The following is a 19,453-nucleotide window of genomic DNA, read 5'->3' as shown; positions in this document are numbered from 1 at the left end:
AGCAAAAAATGGGCCCCCCTCAAAAGTAAAAAATCGAAAAACTACTCATTTTTCCTTTACAATGTAATGCTAGGTGGGAAAGTTGCCCGACTTCCCCCCTCTCGGAGCCCCTGCCTCGGACTGACAAAGCCTTAATTGGTTATTCTTGGTAGTTTCGCATATTTGTGGAGGCTCTTGACACAGGGCCGGTTACCTAGATTTGCAGAGTGAAATTTTCCGATTGTTGAAATGTTGTTGTCGGAGAATTATTCCATCCATTAGATGCCGCTGCCCTCTGAATGGAGAGCAGTCCTGAAAATGCATAGGCTACTCCCCGAGAGTCGAACTTGCGCCACGTGATCTTGAGCCGGGCGCGTAACCACTGAGCTAACGGGTATTGAATCTTTCTGCTTATGAGGTAGCAATTCAGGCAGCATCTCCCAATTGTTGCAACCAGTGCAATGTCTTCATATCAGGGTCTATGAGATCCACATGTTCTGCAGGTCGAAACACTGGACAGTGATTTATGATGTGCTGTGCTGTTTGACGTTCACCACAAACACAGGCTGGCGAGTCACACAATCTCCAGGTAAACATATTGTGTTTGTAGCGACGAACACCAGTACGGAGGCGATTCAGAGTCATTCATTCTTTTCTTGGCATATCGAATCTTGCAGCAACAAAAATGCTTTTTTTAGGTTCAATACAATTCATATTTGTTTGTCAGAATGCAGAAGAAATGATATTTTGAAAAAGAAATACAGTAACAAAACTAACAAAAGGAAAAGTTGGCAAAACCTTAATGGTTTAAGGCGTGCATGAAAAGACCTAATTCTACGGTTGCCTATATGCATCGATAAATAGGCTATAGTTAAGCACGGCCATCAAACCTGATAGGCTATTTCAAACAAATAGATGAATTAGTTAAGAATCAGTCGTCTTCTCGTTCCTGAAGCTGTTGTTCTACAAAAAAGCCTTCACTAAAGTTTTTGACTCTTTCATTTTCCAAAATTGAAGGTTATTGGCATTTTAAAAATGCACGTCTCTGTCTGAAATTAATGAAACAGCTTTAATAGAATACTTTAAACCAGTGGTTCTAAACCTTATTGTCTTGATGGAACTTTTGGTGCCTTCAAAGCGGTCGCGGAACCCTAAAAATTTCTATAACATTTTGATATATCGCGTCTCCTTATGAAATCTTATGTTACGTAAGTTTCGAAGCAACACACTTACAATAATTTTCTGAATTTGCTACGCACTTGACGATTGATGAGATTGACAAAATGATGAGCTATATGTTGGCACACAGGATCAAACATCAGTAATCTATATGCTCATTTGATGTTTTTCTATAAATTTTATCAAAAGTTAATAGAATAGGCTACTTACGACCGTTACAAAGAATTTCTGTATTTTTCATTTGTAATCAATATTAATTCGTTATAATCACAGTCATTGCAAACCTGTGAGTGGTGATAGACTGCTAACCAACGTTTGCATTCCTCAGTTAATCATTGATCAACAATCTACTGTCTCAAAGAATTAAGTTTAACATTGCCTTATTAAAAGGTTTAATTCATTTATATGATATTTTTTAGTTACGAAACCAAACCTTTGTGCAAAGTCCTTAGCAATTTCAAACGACGCACCAGTGTGTTGCGACTTACAGTTTGAGAATCACTGTAGGTTAGTGGTTTTCAACCAGGGTTCCGCCAGTAAGTCTGCGGGTTCCGTCAGTTTACATTTAAATCCGAGAAATAATAAAAATTTTATGAGAATAAATGTAATTTTTTACAGATTGTATTTTTATTGTACATAAATGAATCTGAACATGAGTATTTTAATTTAACGATGTTTTTTGCATAAGGCAATTAAATTATTGAACAGGGGTTCCTCGAGTTTTTGTAATGTTTCATTGGGTTCCGTTCCACCAAAAAGGTTGAAAATCACTGCTGTAGGCTAATACATAAATAAAGCACAAACAATTTTTAAATTTCGTAATTTATCAATCATGCTAAAAACTCGGAAACTTTCGCGGACCTCCTGGAATCGCTTCACGGACCCCCGGTTGAGAACCACTGCTTTAAACATTTTCATTTGTGCGGTATCTTGTGTACGACGACGTCACGCCAGTTTGATACAGTAAAGGAAGCGTGAATCGGATTGCCAAGGATTTGTTTTCTCTTTGCTGAAGTAGGCCTGATTCGTTTTCAATGATGACATAATGATGCTCTTTGCTGACATAATCTATTCTCGATGCCCGCGCTTTGGTCAACCGTTAAAATGAAAGCGTTGTTTAAGTGGTAGGCTACTGCTTGAATTAGCTTGTCTGACAAAGCTTATATGTAGCCTACTGTATGTACAGTGCTGTACATATACATGTACATATGTACATGTATACATTGTACATATGTACTGTACTAGTGTTTGGGCAGTGCGGGCGTGTTTGTTGATGATCCTGTTATCGACTTTTGTCTGTTTGTTGAGTGGAATCTTGGAAGAGTCGTTGTTGGGTCGATGATGACGTCTTCTCTCCTGGACAAGTCTGTGTGCCAGTAGCCTATTCGTTCCAATCATGATGCGAATTGAACTTATTGTAGCTGGTAACTTTAGTATAAGTAGAGAAAAAATTAAGCACACAATGCAGGCAATGAAAATAGCTCAACAAAGCATTCAATCCATTCTGGACTTTTTGCAATGCAAGGTTGTTGCGTTGATTTGTTGCGGGTCACAGCGTCACAAGGTTGATTTGTTGCGGGTCACAGCGTCAAGTAGTAAAGATTTTGCAACGTCTGATTTAATGCACATCATGCATAGGCTGTTCAATCGGTTTTGAGCGTGGCCACGGTTTTGATTCATGGTGAATCGTAAACAATTCTTTACAAATTTCTGTGTCCTAAAATTAGGTTTTCAACTCGCAACCGTTGAAGGTTTACAACAAAAATTTTTAAAGCAACAAAAATATTTTGAAAAGTGTTTCGAAAGTTGCATTTAATGATTTCTTTGAATAAAGATCATGGGGTGGTGTGTTCCGGTTTACAGTTCAGGTTTGCTGTGTAGCTTTTTTTCAAAAGTATCCAAGGTCTACGAGAGGGGGGTACGGAGGGTACGGCGTACCCTTGAGGGCCCAGGCCTGTGATTGTTGGGGGGCCCGAAATTGTGATTTTATAGTTTACGCGCAAAAATGTTTAGTTAAAACCATCCTAAACGACTGATTTCAAGCATAAAAGTTGTTATTCTATAGTCTTGGGGGGACCGTAATGTAGCAAAAGGGCCCAGAAAGGTAATTGAGTGCTTTGTGAGCAAATTATGGGCCCAAAGTAGTAAATTAATGTTTTACGTGCAAAAATGTTCTGTTAAAAGCACTCTAAATTAAGTCATAAAAGTTGGTTATTCTCCTGTCCGGGGGAGGGCAAACAGCTAGTTTTTTTTAATGCCCGGGTGTTTTTGGGCTTTTTTAAAAAACTATTTGAAAAAGGGGCAAACTTGGTTTTGAATCTTTATCCTCGGACTGACAAAGCCTTGATAGGCTATTCATGGTTGTTTCGCATACTTGTAGAGGCTCTTGAAGCAGGGCCGGTTACAAAGATTGACAAGAGTGAAATTTCCGATTGTTGAAGTCTTGTTGCCGGGAAATTATTACATCCATTAGGTGCTACTGAATGGAGAGCAGTTCTTAGAATGCGTTGCTCAAGTGCACACCCCGATAGTCGAACCAGCGCCGCTTGATCTTGAAGCTTCTTCGTTCAGAAGTCACGCACTAACCAACTGAGCGATCGGGGCGACTTAAACCTTATATTACTGTATGTCCTTATTCAGATGCATGGGAATAGAATTTAATCTAGGGTAGGCCAATGTCATTCTCTGTTTTAATAAACTTGTATTTTATGATGCTCAGTCTTATCTTATCTGGCAGCAGGGCAGGCTAGGCCTATATCATATGAGGGAAATGACATATTTATCCTCTTTCATATTCAGTAGCCTATTATTGTGCATAGCCTATTAAAATTAAAGAATAGTTTTATTGCAGCTTGATACTATTATTGCGCACAAATGTCCAATTCTGCAGTAAAATGTTGTATGGTGTGCAATACGCATAAGCAAATAGCACAAGTTTTGCCCAAGATAAAGGGGGCCCGGAGTAAGAAGGGGGCCCGGAATGACTCTTCGTACCCCTAGTGAAAATTTTTCTCAGAGGCCCTGAAAGTACCTCATCCAAAATGTCATTATTGTAGCCCACAACTTGTTTAAATTTGTTCCACATGCCCACAGTTGCACATCAGACATATCGGTACGATGAAATGTCCATAGATCTTTAAACTTATCGATGATATGTTTAGAGTTTGTTAATTGACTATCAACAGCTAGCGAATATATGTTACAACATACAGTAGAATAAATTTTGTTTGTATAATTGAGCTGGTGAAGCGGAGTTGTTGGAGGGTTCCGTCCCTAGAAAAATCGACTCTTTTTATTTTCAATTCAAAGTTCCTGTAATAACAACTCAGGCTTGCGAATAGCCTGGCCTACTCTTCTTAGCTTCCCTTAACTTTGATTACATTTTATAAGATTACTGTTGATTGGTTGGTTTTGACTCTTTATCCTCGGACTGACAAAGCCTTGAATAGGTTATTTCTGGTAGTTTCGCACACTTGTAGAGGCTTTTGACGCAGGGCCGGTTACCGAAATTGACAGCAGGGGCGCCGGAACGAATTTTGACTGGGGGGGGGGGCAGGATTAAGAAAAAAGGGCACTTTTGTTGCTGAAAGACCAATTTTTTTTAAGTTTTAAGATAAGATATAGCAATGATGCTTTTCTATCAGCTCACTATCGAGTAATTATACAAGTGTCCGGTATACAAAGAGCAATGGCACGAAAGGGCATCATACTATATTATAATGATGTAACCTTAGGGCTACCATATTTCCTCTTTTTAGAGGATTTGTCCCCTTTTTTCAAGAAAAATGAATAGTCCTCCGAGGACACTCAGAAATGCTCAAATGTCCTCTTTTTTTGGTATTTTGAGTTTTCTTGCTTAAATTTTTAACAGGATTTTATTGCTGTGCAAATTTTCGGCGATGGCTTGTATGTGCTTTCCAAAACAAATTTCTGCACCAATCTAATATTCAAAGATAATTCAAAAATTTGGCGTAGCCTATCGTGATGATCCGTTGTTGTAAACAATCAGATGTCTACAGCCTACTGTATTGTAACATATCAAACACCATTGTTTCGCAATTATTGGAAATTTGTGACTTTGAATTTGGAATTTTACAAGGAATTTTGTGACGAAATAAGAAATTTGAGAAATCAAAAAAAATGAGTGGGCTATATCGGCTAAATCACGAGGAAATACATTAAAAAATGTGACTTAAAAACAGAAAAATGCAAAATAGTTTATCGTATTTATAATTTACGGCCCTCTGCATACTTTTACAAACAATAATCTTTTTACTCAGATTTTATTAAATTGATTCAACGCTTGTAGACGTTATGATTACCAACTTAAGAGTTTGGCTCGTTGGTCAAGTGAAGCAAGTAGGAACGAATTTACAAAAGTGCACCATGAATAACATAGCTTACGGTAGGCTACTGCAAAAAGAAATCGTGGCATAGATACTTTCAGTTGATGCAGATGCAAATAGAACGCATTTTATGTACGATTCTCGTTTTAGCCTCAATGGTGCATGGAAATAAACAGCTTTTAAGTTATCTCAGTCCGTTTTCAGAATCTTATCTATTGAGTAGCATACAATTTCAATCATAGCCTATTTCATGCCAACAATTTTGTAATTTTAGAGCTGATCCTTTCTCACTGAAAAAGTTAAGGCATTGCTACCTGGTCCTGGAGGTGATGCCTGATTTGTCACATTTTGTAAATTTTTGCGATCGTTGTTGTCTGACTTAAATTTTATAAAAATCAGCTGACTCGTAATAATATGAAAGCTTTTTGTTGCCTTGAGGAAGCAGTCAAACATGAGAAAAACTATATTAAAAAGTGTTCAAGCAGACTGTTAAAAAGTCTTTGTAAGCAAGTCCTGTTGCCAGTCTGAATGAAATCTTATAGATTGCCTTCGTTTTTCCAACCCTTGTGATGTTGAAACTCATTGTGTCACTTGGGAAAGAGAGCAAAAGATGTTAAAATATAATTTTTAAAAATTTCACTCAGACAGTAACCAAAAGTTGGAAAAATCTGGAAACGTGTTGCAGAATGTAGGCTAACAAATCAGGCAGTAGGCTATAAGGGGGCTGCAAAATATTCATAGGCCAAATCTGGCATACAAATTTATCTTATTTTTTTGCTGTAACTTTTGCTGCATATGTTTAAAATTATCCAAAAGATGTAAAAGATTGTCCAAACGTAAAATTTTACTTGCTGGCGAAACGTGTCCTCTTTTTGGGCTATGAAAATATGGTATGAAAATACGTTTCAAAATATGTAACCTACCATGATACAGAACTTTGTGCCGTGAATATTATTTTGAGGCAAAAACGAAAGATTATAATTAGACTAAAAGTGAATAACATAAATTGTTATATTGCAAAATATGCAGTAGCTTACATGGCCTTAAAAGGGCACCATTGCCCCCCCATCCAGAGAAAAATTGAGAGCAGGGGGGCATTCGTCCCCCCGCGCCCCTAATTGACAGAGCGAAGTTTCTGTTTATTAAAGTGTTGTTGCCGGGAAATTATTCCACCCATTAGGTGCCGCTGAATTAAGAGCAGTTATTACAATGTGTTGCTCAAGCGCATACCGGTACTTAGAGAGTCGGACTAGCGCCGCTTGATCTTGAAGCTTCTTCGTTCACGAAGTCACACGAGCTAACCAACTGAGCTATCGGAGCGGACATCTACCCATTGAATATTTTGCTATTCATTGAACAGTTCTTTATCGCTGTATGAATAGGTTAGTCGAGTAAATAATGTTTTGAACTGTAATCCACAAAATGCAGGGAAGTATAGATTGGACACTGCTCAAGAAGGCTGCTTGGATGAGACAGCTTTCTTTAGAATTTCCTATCTGGCCGGGTTACAATTGAAAATGACACAAACTTAGCCTACAGTCGATCAATTACTCCAAAAATGATATGACATCAGGACAATACTATGAACTCCTACCGGATTTAAGCAATGACATTCCATAAGCAGACAATAGGCAAAAGAGTTTACTTCCCTTGAATTGAATCTTACCTGAACATGTTGAATCTTTCCAGATATGTTGAATTAATAAGCCTGGCCAACGCAGTTTTTGAAGTCAAGGTTCAGTTGGTCAAGCAAAAATAGTAGCATACGCTTCACGCTTAGCCAAACGCAGCAGCACCAGTTTTCAAGTTAAAACAATAGAAAAACCTTTTAATGATCCAGAAACGAGTAGGCTTAACAGCATCAAATTTTACGTTTTAAAGCAGTGACATAGCCTATTAATGAGAAACATCTGAAGTAGCATCTACCATGATCGAAAAATACTTTGAACTGTTCATTTTGTTCAAAAATTTATTTATTTTTTGAGTTGATACACTATTTCTTTAGTGGCAAAAATGGATTCCCTCAAACGTGAAAAAAATAAAAAACTACTCGTTTTTCCTTTACAATGTTATGCTAGAGGGGAAATTTGCCCCCCCCCCTTCTCGGAGGCCTTGCTCGGAGGTGCCGCGAGCTATTTTTCATATTCGGCTTTTATCTGTCTTCAAATGGTTAGCTAAGATCAATGTTGCTGATGAAATGTTCATTGTTCATGTGCGATTGTTTTTGTTGTATTATCATCAAGGGCAATTTTCTGTCATAGCCTTACTGTATAGTATATACGATGCATAGTTGTATAGGCTACCATATAGGCTACGTAACAATAACAAAAATAACAAAATATACAAAATTATGCAAAATAACAATAACATTTTTGTCTAATTTGTTGAATAGGCGTAGGCTTATGCGTTTCGTGGTAAGCTATTTCTTACTTATTAGAAGATTCCTTTCATTTCAAACGTTGAAAAAATATTTCATGTGCAGTTTACGGTTGACGGCGTAACGACCAAAGCCAATCTTTTGTAATTTACATGCACCAAAAGGCGCAAAACCTACTGCTGACTGATAAACAACGTCACAATACATCAAAAAGATGTTTTTCAAAACCTAAAACCTGGCAAACCAATTTTTGCATCGGTTAGACGTCTAAACTTTGCTGATTGGGAATAGCTTTCCCTTTGTTTCAAATATGCAAACATTTTGATAAAAAGTAATCAAGTTTTGGTTATACCTTTCTGGTAAGTTTACAGTGAAAAGCGCCTTAATCAATCAACTCACGTTGCAAATGATTTATCGACATTATTGGGAAGGCCCATGCAGACTTTCTTTAGTAGGCTATGAAATCTTGTTGATGAAAAAGCCGAAGCAAAAACACAAAGATATAAAATAAACTGTTTTGGCAAACTATCGTATTATCATAGAGAAATAAAACAAAGAAACTTCAGCGGGTTTAACATGATGTATTACATACACAAATATAACATAATTAAAAATAAACTCTAACGTTTTCGACACATAGGCTACGTGTGTCCTCATCAGGAATTGCATATCTGCAATATACATAAAATGAAAATTGTAAGGTAAATTTGACTTTGCACTATAACTGTATACTAACGACACTCCAGACTGAAAAGCACAAACTGAACGAGTGACACAGGAATGATTACAAGTAAATTATACGGTGAAAAACAGATCACATGAGGTGTAAACTACAGGCATTTGACAAACAATTAGAACACACACAAGAGCCACAGGCGAATAACTGCCGGTTGAAAGACGGATTATTACGTTTGATTCTTAAGGCTTCCATGATGTTAGTCTGAAATTCAGATCTGCCTCGAGAGATGATTTTAAATTGGTCGATCGAGACATTGTCAGTGCACGTTTCACAAGAGGCGATGTGTTCTTTAATTGCACTTTTGGTTGTTAAGTTATTACCAGCTCAGTGGCCGAGTGGTTTCGCCTTCGGCTCTGGTGCTGGTAGATCTGAGATCGATTCCAGGTCGGGTCAAACCGAAGACTTTAAAAACGGTACCGATTGTGTTCTATCCTGCATAGCGCAGTGAGAATGAGTCGGGTAATAATGTGATAACATCGTAAACCTGATACAAATTAAAAAAATGAGCCCTGTCGCTAAAAGACCTTAGCTGCTGTAGAGCGACAATAAATAATAACATTATTATTATTATTATTTGTCAACAAATGTTTGGTTGACATACCAATGCATGTCTGGTTTGCGTCACGTAAACAACTAAATTTATACACAACATTCGAAGAAAGAGCAAAGGGGGTTGGCGACTTCTGTATGTAGCCTATGTAATACATCATGTTAAACCGCTGAAGTTACTTTGTTTTATTTCTCTATGGTTCAACAAAGCAAACTCTCTACCAAAGCTTTATCATATTATCCAATGACAAAGTTTTAAAAAATTGGTTTGAACAGGCTTCAAGTGATAGAAACTATGAACAAACCATTGATTGATATCATCGAGTAGGACTAAACTAAACAGCTTTCAAAAGCACATCAAGAAATCCTTTGCTATGATTCCCTTTTTCATTATGAAAACTTTGAGGCAAATTTCAATATGCAAACTTTGTGTTAAACAATGAAAATAGTTTTTCCGTGTTTTTAATTCGTTTTTTGAGTTGAGGATAACGTTAAGTATAAAGAATAATTCATTTCAATATATTTCCCTTACTTTGTTAGATATGTATTTTGTGCAACAGTGGTTTAGAAAATTTTACTGATTAAGACACAGCGTTTTAGGCGCAGTCAAAGAATGCAACTTCGCTGTTGATGGCGTTATTACAAAAGCCATTTTTTTGTCACGGAAATGTATTTAAAAACAAAAAGGCACAAGAGCTGCTGACTGGTAGATTACGTTGCACAGACGAGGCATTGATTTCAGATTTTTTCAAACCAACAAATAGCAATAACTTTTTTTCAAATGACATAAACGCGCAAACTGTTTTAAAAAAAAGTTATGCACCGTTTTGTAATAAGCTTTTTTGAAAATACGCATTTATAAATGACATTTCAACATAGAGTAGGCCTATAGATTGACTTGGTACTAGTAAGCCAGGTGTGTCTGGCAGTGGCTCCGAGAGGGGGGGGAAGTCGGGCCAATATCCCCCCTAGCAAAACATTGTAAAGGAAAAACGGGTAGTTTTTTGTTTTTGCACTTTTGAGGGGGGCCCATTTTTAGAACTAAAGTAAAAATGTACTAAAAAAAAAATTTTTGTTTGACAACTGAACCTTAACTTCAAAATCTGCGGAAGTTAAAGGTAGCCTATCAGTCCAAGCACGATTAAAGAAAGTAAATCCTGTATATTTTTTGTTTATGGATCGTCATCAGTCATCATCTCCGCCTGCAGCAGATTGCGCATCAACATGAGTTATTTGCTTCCAAGAGTGGCGATTTTGAGCCAGCTCGCCCAGTGTCGCCAAGTTGAGTCCGGTCCATGATTGGATGTTGTCTTGCCATCGTTTTGGTTGTCTGCCACGTTTTCTTTTTAATTCTACTTTTCCTTCTGTGCAAACTTTGCTGATTCCGAATTGTGATCTTTTAGTGTGGCCGAACAGTTTTAAAACTTTTGATTTTATTATTGCTGCAATTGGATGTAATTTTGCCATAGTTAAAAGATCTTCTGTTTTCGTGTGGTCAAGTAGCCTTTTATTGGGATCATGCTTCTCATGATGTGATTTTGAAAGGTAGGCCTAGTGAGTTTTTTTCTTTATTTGAGTTTTATGTTTATGGATGTTGTTACTTAAATCTAGTTGGAATTCATAATGTTGCCTACAGACAGCGTTGTTCAAATGTCTTATCATTTTTGGAGTAATTGATTATCTGTAAGCTTGTGGCATCTTTAAAGTTACAGCCCAGTCAGAGGAAAGTTCTGAAAAATCTAAAGAAAGCTGTCCTATTATCTTGCAAAGAAAATTGACTTCGAGAGGGTAATCAAGGCGTGGTGCAGTCAAACCCAACGCTTTACATTACCTTTTTGCAATTGAAGCTCTAAAGACGTTTCTTAAATGCATCAAGTGGAACCAACAAGAGCTTGATCGAAAGCTGAGTCAATGCTAAAGTAGCCTACAACTAGCAGTTTTAAATTTGTGACTGCTTTGCATTATGTGGATTACGGTCCTAAACAAGATTCACTGATGAATTTAATGAAATTAAAGGAAGATGTAATCTAAGTAAGAGAAAGCTGAGAAGAGTAGGCTACTACTCGCAAGCTAAAGTTGCAGTGGCAATTATAAATTTAAAAGAAAATGATTTTCTTTTCCTGAGGACAGAACGTTTTTATAAGTCCACTTAACTAGCTGAATCATTCGAAGGAAATGTATTCTACTGTCCTACATTGCAAAGGATTCGATAGTTGTTGGAATTGACAAATGTATCAAAAAACTCAAACATATCGTCGATGAAAATTCAAAGAAAATGAAGGGGTGTACCAGCAAACATCTATAGGATTGGCCCATGATACAAGAGAAGGATCCCCAGAGGATACAAACTGATATGAATAAATCAACAAGTGAATAAAAAAATAACAGTTAACCTCTCAAGTACATGTAGCTCCACACAGAGTGAAATTTACATGCCTTTTGACTCTTTTTTATTTCTTTAAAAGTATTATTGACTCAAAAAGAATGTCTAAAAAGACATTACGAAAAGTAACTACGGACAAAGGCCAGTGTTTCGATCTTCCGATCTCTTCAGCGTAGTAAAGTGAAAGTTGTCTTGAACTTGAAGCGTTGGTTGAGATGATGATTTGAAACTTGAGTGATTGTTGTGAGACAATGAGCCTGGATTTAAGTTTTAAAGTTGGACCTCAGCGAAACGTAGTTTTACAGCCTATTAGAAAGTGTGATTTTTTTAAAAGAATTTGTGCTAAGAAATGGCAGGAAACTGTTAAAAATAAAAACTAGAAAAAAAGACAAGAATTTGCAACTGAGCTAGGACAAAACAATCATCTGAGATGGATCTAAAATACAAGAAATTAGATTCTAGCGGCACATATAAGTATTAAAATTCAAAGAAAATGAAGGGGTGTACCAGCAAACATCTATAGGATTGGCCCATGATACAAGAGAAGGATCCCCAGAGGATACAAACTGATATGAATAAATCAACAAGTGAATAAAAAAATAACAGTTAACCTCTCAAGTACATGTAGCTCCACACAGAGTGAAATTTACATGCCTTTTGACTCTTTTTTATTTCTTTAAAAGTATTATTGACTCAAAAAGAATGTCTAAAAAGACATTACGAAAAGTAACTACGGACAAAGGCCAGTGTTTCGATCTTCCGATCTCTTCAGCGTAGTAAAGTGAAAGTTGTCTTGAACTTGAAGCGTTGGTTGAGATGATGATTTGAAACTTGAGTGATTGTTGTGAGACAATGAGCCTGGATTTAAGTTTTAAAGTTGGACCTCAGCGAAACGTAGTTTTACAGCCTATTAGAAAGTGTGATTTTTTTAAAAGAATTTGTGCTAAGAAATGGCAGGAAACTGTTAAAAATATCGTCGATATCGTCGATGAGTTTGAAGTTCCATGAAAATTTTATCGTATGTCTGTTGTGCAGTTTGCGGGCAAGTGGGACAAATTTAAACCATTTGTAGGCTACAACAATGACATTTTTCAAGACATTTTGGATGAGTTGGTACTTTTGACAGAAAGCCACACAGCAAACTTCAGCTGCAAACCAGAACGAACCACCCCATAATCTCTACACAAGGAATCATTGATTTCAACTGTCGAGAGGTTTTTTCAAATAGTTTTGTTATGATTTTTTTTGTGTTCTGGTAGGTACCTCCAACGGTTGCGCTTTGAAAACGTGGTTTTAGCAATTACTGAAATTTGTAAAGAATTGTTTGCGCTCCAGTAGGCCTATGACCATAGACTCCTTACTTACGGAGTCTATGCCTATGACTCAAAACCGATCGAAAAACCTAACAATACATGTTGTGCATCAATTCAGACGTCGCAAAATTTTATCATTTGATGCTGTGATCCGTAACTTTGCATTGCAAAAAGTCCAGAATGGGTTGAATTAAATCATGGATGTCCAAAGTCCGGCTCGCTGGCCATCTCCGGCCCACGAGACGTTTTTGTATGGCTCGCGCCTGTTGTTGTACAATGTGTTATTTTTGGCCTGCAGACATACAAAAATCATATAAATTCAACTTGCAGTTTTCAGAAAAAATATTGTGGTTGTTGGCCCGCGAACACTTATTATCAAATCTGGCTCGCGTGGGAAAAAGTTTGGACACTCTTGAATTAAATGCTTGGTTGAACTATTTTCGTTGCCTGTAGGCCTATTGTGTGTTTACAAAGCTTTCTAGACAAAATAGTTTGCCTCAATGGCTTTTTGCTGCAAATGTAATCCAGTGATTATATTGATGATTTTTACATTGAACGAAGTTCTTTTCATGCTGAGGAAAGTAGGCTAATTTCAGCTTAACACGAACATGCAACGCAAGATACAAATTAGTTGTATATTTGCTAAAAAATATTATGGGGCCCATTTTTCGTATTGTTTCCCGACCAGTGCTGACTTCTCTCGGAGGCCCTGGTGTCTGGTGATATTTATCAAAATACTTTTGAATCCCGTTGGAAAACAGTTTGTAATCCAGCAATTATAAAATTACCATTTACGCAAACATTCAATGCTGATATGACATGTGCAATGTTTTTCAAATCACAATTCAGCTGCGTGTGTTCTCTACAAAAGCATAGCAGCTTAGATCAAGTTTTCTTCAGAATCCCTCAAACTCTTGTTTTTATAAAACATTTCAAAAACATCCATAAATATTTCTACAGTATAAATAACTAAATTTAATGTAGATGTAAGTTCATGTACGGTACCTGCGAAAGTATATTGGCGAGATAAGAACTCGCTTGTTGTTGCATTCCGACGAGAAATCAACAAAAATCTGAGTTTTGTCAAAACGTTTCCGACTCTTCATTGTTATAAATTAGAAACAAAATGTATTGGCCATAAAAAACAAAGTAAAATCACATCTTTTTCAGCACGGCTTATCATAAGCTTTCTCATAACTTCAAAGAAACTTAGATGCAATTAAAAGATTAATCAAACTAAGTCATGAAAAATCTGCGACGTAGTTCCACGCAACGCTCAATAAACCTACTGATCCGTATAATTTGAAAGCAAAAGCTAGCAGCAATCTAAAATATCAGAACATGTTATTCTTATGAAAATCTGATATTTTAGATTGCTATTTTTGTATGTTATGAAAATCATGTCATAAACTATATACATAGCAACGTCATTTATACTTGAATCATTTTTAAGAAAAGTCATAAAATTTCAAAGGTATTGATAGTGTTTTTTAGTTTTGAAAAGTACCAAGGCCGAACCGAACCTCCCCCTCAGTACAAACGGTTAAAGTACTTTTTTTTATTAGTGCAAACATCAGCTGACTTCTCCACGTAAAATACAAATGGTTTACTCTTCTGTAATAATGTCAGACAATCAAGTAGATGTGTGGTAACGAGTTGGAGATTACATTACATTGATTGAGAGTCCTTTTTAGTGTCATGTGTAAACCTAAGTAGGCTACAGTATGTGTAGTTTTGCATGATTGATGCAATTACAATTCTCGAGGTGATTCCATTAAGGTTACTTTGTAATATCGTCGTTGTTATGCCCCCTACAAAGTTCACATGCCCTCGGGTGTAAAACTTTCTTTGTTACGTGCAATGTTAAGGATCCAATGTTTTGATTAGTCAAAAACATCACAAACAATGCTCTTACCTGGCTCCGACACTGGCGTGACAAGCTATGAATGAATTAGTTAGTACTTGCTGTAATTGCAGCTAACATAGCTTTTATAGTTTTTGCAAGAAACTTTTGCAATGTTTGTGAATACTTGTAAAAACAGTCCATAACTTGTGGATTATTTTAAGGAGCTTTGAGCAATAATCTTATGTTGACTGATTACAAAAACAATACAGTTTAAATTAAACTTTAAGTATCAATGTCAACTGAATTTGTATTAGTAGCAGTAACGGTAATCAAAATTTGCAAAAATGTAACAAATCAGGCCACACTTCCAGGTAGCCATTAGTTGCAAATATATGATTTTTTTCTCAGTATCTCAATAAGAATGCAAATTGAAATCATCTGCTTTCTGATTGAATGCTTCTGTGCTTGCTTTATTAATATCAGTTAATTTACGTTGCAGTTACGTTGTGATTGCAATTCAGTATTCTAAGCATTTTATTTAAGCAATTAATTAATCAACAATGAAAATGTCTATTTCACTTGTTGGTAGAACTGATCTAGAGCAAGTATCCAGGAAGAGAACAAATGAATCCAAATTGCTCGAATATGCGAATCAAAACAGATATTCAGGATTGTTTAATGATGTTGAAATATGCGCAGGGTATGGTCGTTTTCCTGCAAACAAGATGGTCTTGTCTTGCTTTTCAATTTATTTTGAATCAATGTTCAAAATTGAGATGAAAGAAAAATATCAGAGTTCTATTGAAATCAGCTGTGTAGATGGAAATTCAATGAAAAGTCTGATTGAATTTATTTACACTGGAGACATTGATATCAACAGCGAGAATGTTTGTGATTTGATTGCAGCATCCAATTACTTACAAATTGATGATGCGAAGCAGTTTTGCTTTGATTTTGTGAGTGAAGCTCTTAGTCCAAACAACTGTTTTATTGTTCTTGGTATCGCAGAATACTTCCAAAACGATTCACTTAAAACTCAAACTGTAGGAGTCATTGCCAGAAATTTTGATGCAGTATCAAGTACAATTGAGTTCAAAAATTTCAAAGTAAAAGATCTGAGAAATTGCATTTTAAAACAAGATCGATCCATTGTCAATGAAGCTTTAGTGTTCACTGCCATATTGGGATGGATCAAACATGATGAAGGAAATCGTTCCAGTGAGTTTCCTGAGCTTTTGAAACTAATAGATCTTCACAAACTTCCACCACTATTTTTTGAAGAAGTTGTTTTGAAAGAAAAGTTGGTGATGCAAAATCCTGGTTTATGTCAGTTGATGTTTCAAGCACAAAACAAAGTTTTCAAGAATTTGATGCAACCAGACAAGAACACCAGAATATTGAGCTTAGGTGGAACTGAGACATTGTCCAAAGTGATTGAAGTTTATAACTGTAATGGTGAACCACCACTTGCCTTCCCTGATTTACCAGATGGTCGAGATTGTGGTTGTGCTGTTGCAATGCGTGGTCATTTGTATTATGTTGGTGGAGAAAAACACGACGACGATGAAGGCAAAGACAACATTCGCACATCTTCAGTTTGGCGAATTGGTTTATCTGAAAAGCAATTGAAGTGGGAAAAAGTCAAGTCAATGAAAAAGACAAGATCACAGATGGGAGCAACTGTGTTTAATGGAAACCCGGTTGCTGTCGGTAGCAAAGAACCTGGGGAGTGCTATTTATTAACATTTAATTCATGGCAGAATTTACCTTCATTGCGACAAGCTAGATCCTCAAACGCACTTGTCGCTTGCAAAGATCGCTTGTATGCAATTGGTGGAAGCGACAATGGTGAATATTTATCATCTGTTGAATATTTGCAAACTGGTGAAAGAAAATGGAAAGTTGTAAGTCCCACGCAAACTCCACGACGATGGCTGGCAGCTGTTTGTTGTGATGGGATTATTTATGCAATTGGTGGAAAAGCTGAAGCTGATGATATTGCTACGCTTAAAAGTGTTGAAAAGTATGATTCATTAACGGATGAATGGACTTACATCAGTGACATGCATTTCTATCGATTTACTTTTTCTGCTTGTGTTTTGAAAGGAAGAATATTTGTTGTTGGTGGACTTGATGAAAGATCTCAACCAGTCAAAGAAATAGAGTGTTATGACCCACAAACTAACGAATGGAGCATTGTTGGACAAACTGTTGAAGAATTATTTAATCATTCTGTTGTAGCCATCTAACGTTTCTATCAACAATAAGAACTCCGTTTATCGCTTCATAATGCTTCTTTCGTGGAATGCTTGTTGTTTGCATAATAAAGAGAACAATACTTTGATTTTAATTGTTTGTTTTACGTGCTTGTATAATCTGTATGTTACATTAATTTTTGATTCGTTCATAAGTTGCTTTGAACATACATGTTTCATCTTTTCGTGTGCATGGCATGACATATGTTTGAAAATTGTACGAATCAAGAAATGTCACCGTAAGTGAAGTTGCTTCACCAACCCTACAATCTGCACGTAGTTATAGCATGGTGGTTAACCCATTTGTGCCGAAAGTGAAAGTACTTAAAAAAAAAGTTTGAAAATTTAAAGATTGCATAATCATGACCTAAAAAACATTTCACAATTAATTTTTTCTTAATTATGTTAGTACTGGTCGAGAAAAAGACAGTCCTACATATAGGACGCTAGGCAAATCCGCTACCAAATTTCGCAAGTTTCTCGTGCGTAAGCGCGTAGGCCTAATCGTAATTGCTCAAAGTGATAAATGGGAAATCTCTTGTCATCGATTTATTGAAAACGAAAGCATTTTATTGAAACGACAGTTCACAAAATGCGAAGATGAAAATTAGCAAAGCAACACATCACTGAAATAAGTCATTTAGCGGATCGAAATCGCTTTGAGGCCGAATTCGCCTACGTCAAGATGCCCTCCATGTAAAAACGCCGAGAAAAAATTAAAAAATTATCAAAAATTTCAGTAAATTATAATAATTATGTTATTGTGCTAAAAACAAACACAACTACTTTGTTATACAGCGTAGAAATCACAGGGAATCGCTATTTGATACCACTTGATGCGTGGGAATTGATTGTCGCTTTTGCTTCATTTTGCTAACACGTGTGCCTGGCGACCTATATATAGGACACCAATCTTTTGAATCAATTTTCTCGAAAATTTTGATGCCAATTAAATTTAAACATTTGCTGTAAAATATGTTGATACATAACGAATAAAGACAATGACAAATATTTTTGGAAGCTTATTTGCATATGCGGATTTATTGATATAATTCGACATGCATCTTCAAAATTTCAGAATTAGCAAAATCGGGAAAATTGAAAATGATGTCAAGTCTCAACAAAACAAGCAATTTTTGAAAAAAGTTGTGATATATGCTGCAACAATACTCATAAACGTATTTTGACTTCATCTAAATCTAAAAACTGAACGTGCGAATAAAAATTTTAATTTCAGTAGGTGTCCTACATATAGGACGCTAGGCATAAATGGGTTAATTTGGTTTTATATGTTAATTGTAAATTAGAAAATGTGAATCGTGTGACAATGACTGTGTGTGACCAAGACAATGACTGGCTTCTGCGTGCGTGATGATCCATTTATGCAATTGGTAGACAAGTTTGTGGTACCCAGACAGCAAAATCCGTCATTTTTATATTGATTGAATCAATGTGAAAATGACGGGTTTTGCTATCCGGGTAGTAATAATATGGTGCTAAAAATTGTTGAAAATGTGATTGATCGCCTGATGGGTTGATTTTTGTGATATAAATTCCATCCGTGTGCAGGTTGAGCTGATGGGTTGGAAAAAAGGATATTTGTTATTAGTGGTGATCTTGATGCAAAGCTTCAAACAGCCCGGCATAGCCACCATGCTTTGGTTGCTGTCTGATTTTGTTTTTGTGTGAATTGAATTTTCTGTTTCTTTTGATCGAATAAAGTATTGCTGGCAATTACAACAGATTTATTCCAATTACAAACTTTTTTTATATAGATCCCAGATAGCCACTTTATCTGGTCCAGATCTTTACTAGATCGGATACGGATCTGGGCCAGATGAAGTGGCTGTTTGGGATTTATCTGGCTCACCTTTAACAACATATTGTTCTTAAATTAATTAATTTTTGTTACGTTTTACTGTCGTTGATTTAATACAGTCAAATAAACTCCACTTTTTACTTTAAAAATTTACTAATCTATGCAGTACCGTGCTGAACTTTACGAATCATTTGCCATTGTCAATCGATACAATCTTAATTTTGCTTTTTTCAAATTTTGTGTACTATTCTTTTGATTTGTAGGATCTGTTTTGTGCTGTTTATGCCACAAAACAGCAAAAATGTATATACGTTGTTTGTATTGTAGTATCGTATGTATTGTTGATATTAATTATTAAACACTAGAATAATATAGCGTACCGTATCGTGCAGTATACTGTTGTAAAGTGTACTTGTTTTGCACCCTGATAAGTTTGCTTGTGCTAACATACCAAACTCAATAAAACTGATTCAAAAGAAACTCCAGTACAGTTTTCAACGTTAGATCTTAACTCTCTGACAGCCACCACAAGAATTTAAAGATTGAACATGATGAAGACAGGTTTGTTAAAACCACGTTTAAAAGCTGACTTCATGGTAGTATATGCTACATATGTAGATTATAGCCACCAGAAGGACGCAAGTCACTTCATTTATCAAATGCTTGGT

At 36.1% G+C, this 19,453-nt stretch overlaps 1 protein-coding gene across 1 annotated transcript; it reads left to right on the top strand.

The window, feature by feature from the left end:
* The first annotated feature begins 15,277 nt into the window (after window positions 1-15,277).
* LOC145776844 (kelch-like protein 25) lies at window positions 15,278-16,960 on the top strand. The gene has a single exon (XM_082588065.1). It carries the CDS (start codon window positions 15,278-15,280, stop codon window positions 16,958-16,960), a length of 1,683 nt encoding a protein of 560 aa, XP_082444191.1.
* The last annotated feature ends 2,493 nt before the right edge of the window (window positions 16,961-19,453 follow it).

Source organism: Aplidium turbinatum, chromosome 9, assembly GCF_918807975.1.
Source record: "Aplidium turbinatum chromosome 9, kaAplTurb1.1, whole genome shotgun sequence".
In the NCBI taxonomy this organism is placed as follows: domain Eukaryota; kingdom Metazoa; phylum Chordata; class Ascidiacea; order Aplousobranchia; family Polyclinidae; genus Aplidium; species Aplidium turbinatum.
Note: the sequence above shows the minus strand (reverse complement) of the source record. Positions and strands in the feature narration are given on the sequence as shown.

Coding starts and splice junctions, on each gene's coding strand:
- LOC145776844 (XM_082588065.1), top strand. CDS start 15,278: ATGTCTATTTCACTTGTTGGTAGAACTGATCTAGAGCAAGTATCCAGG.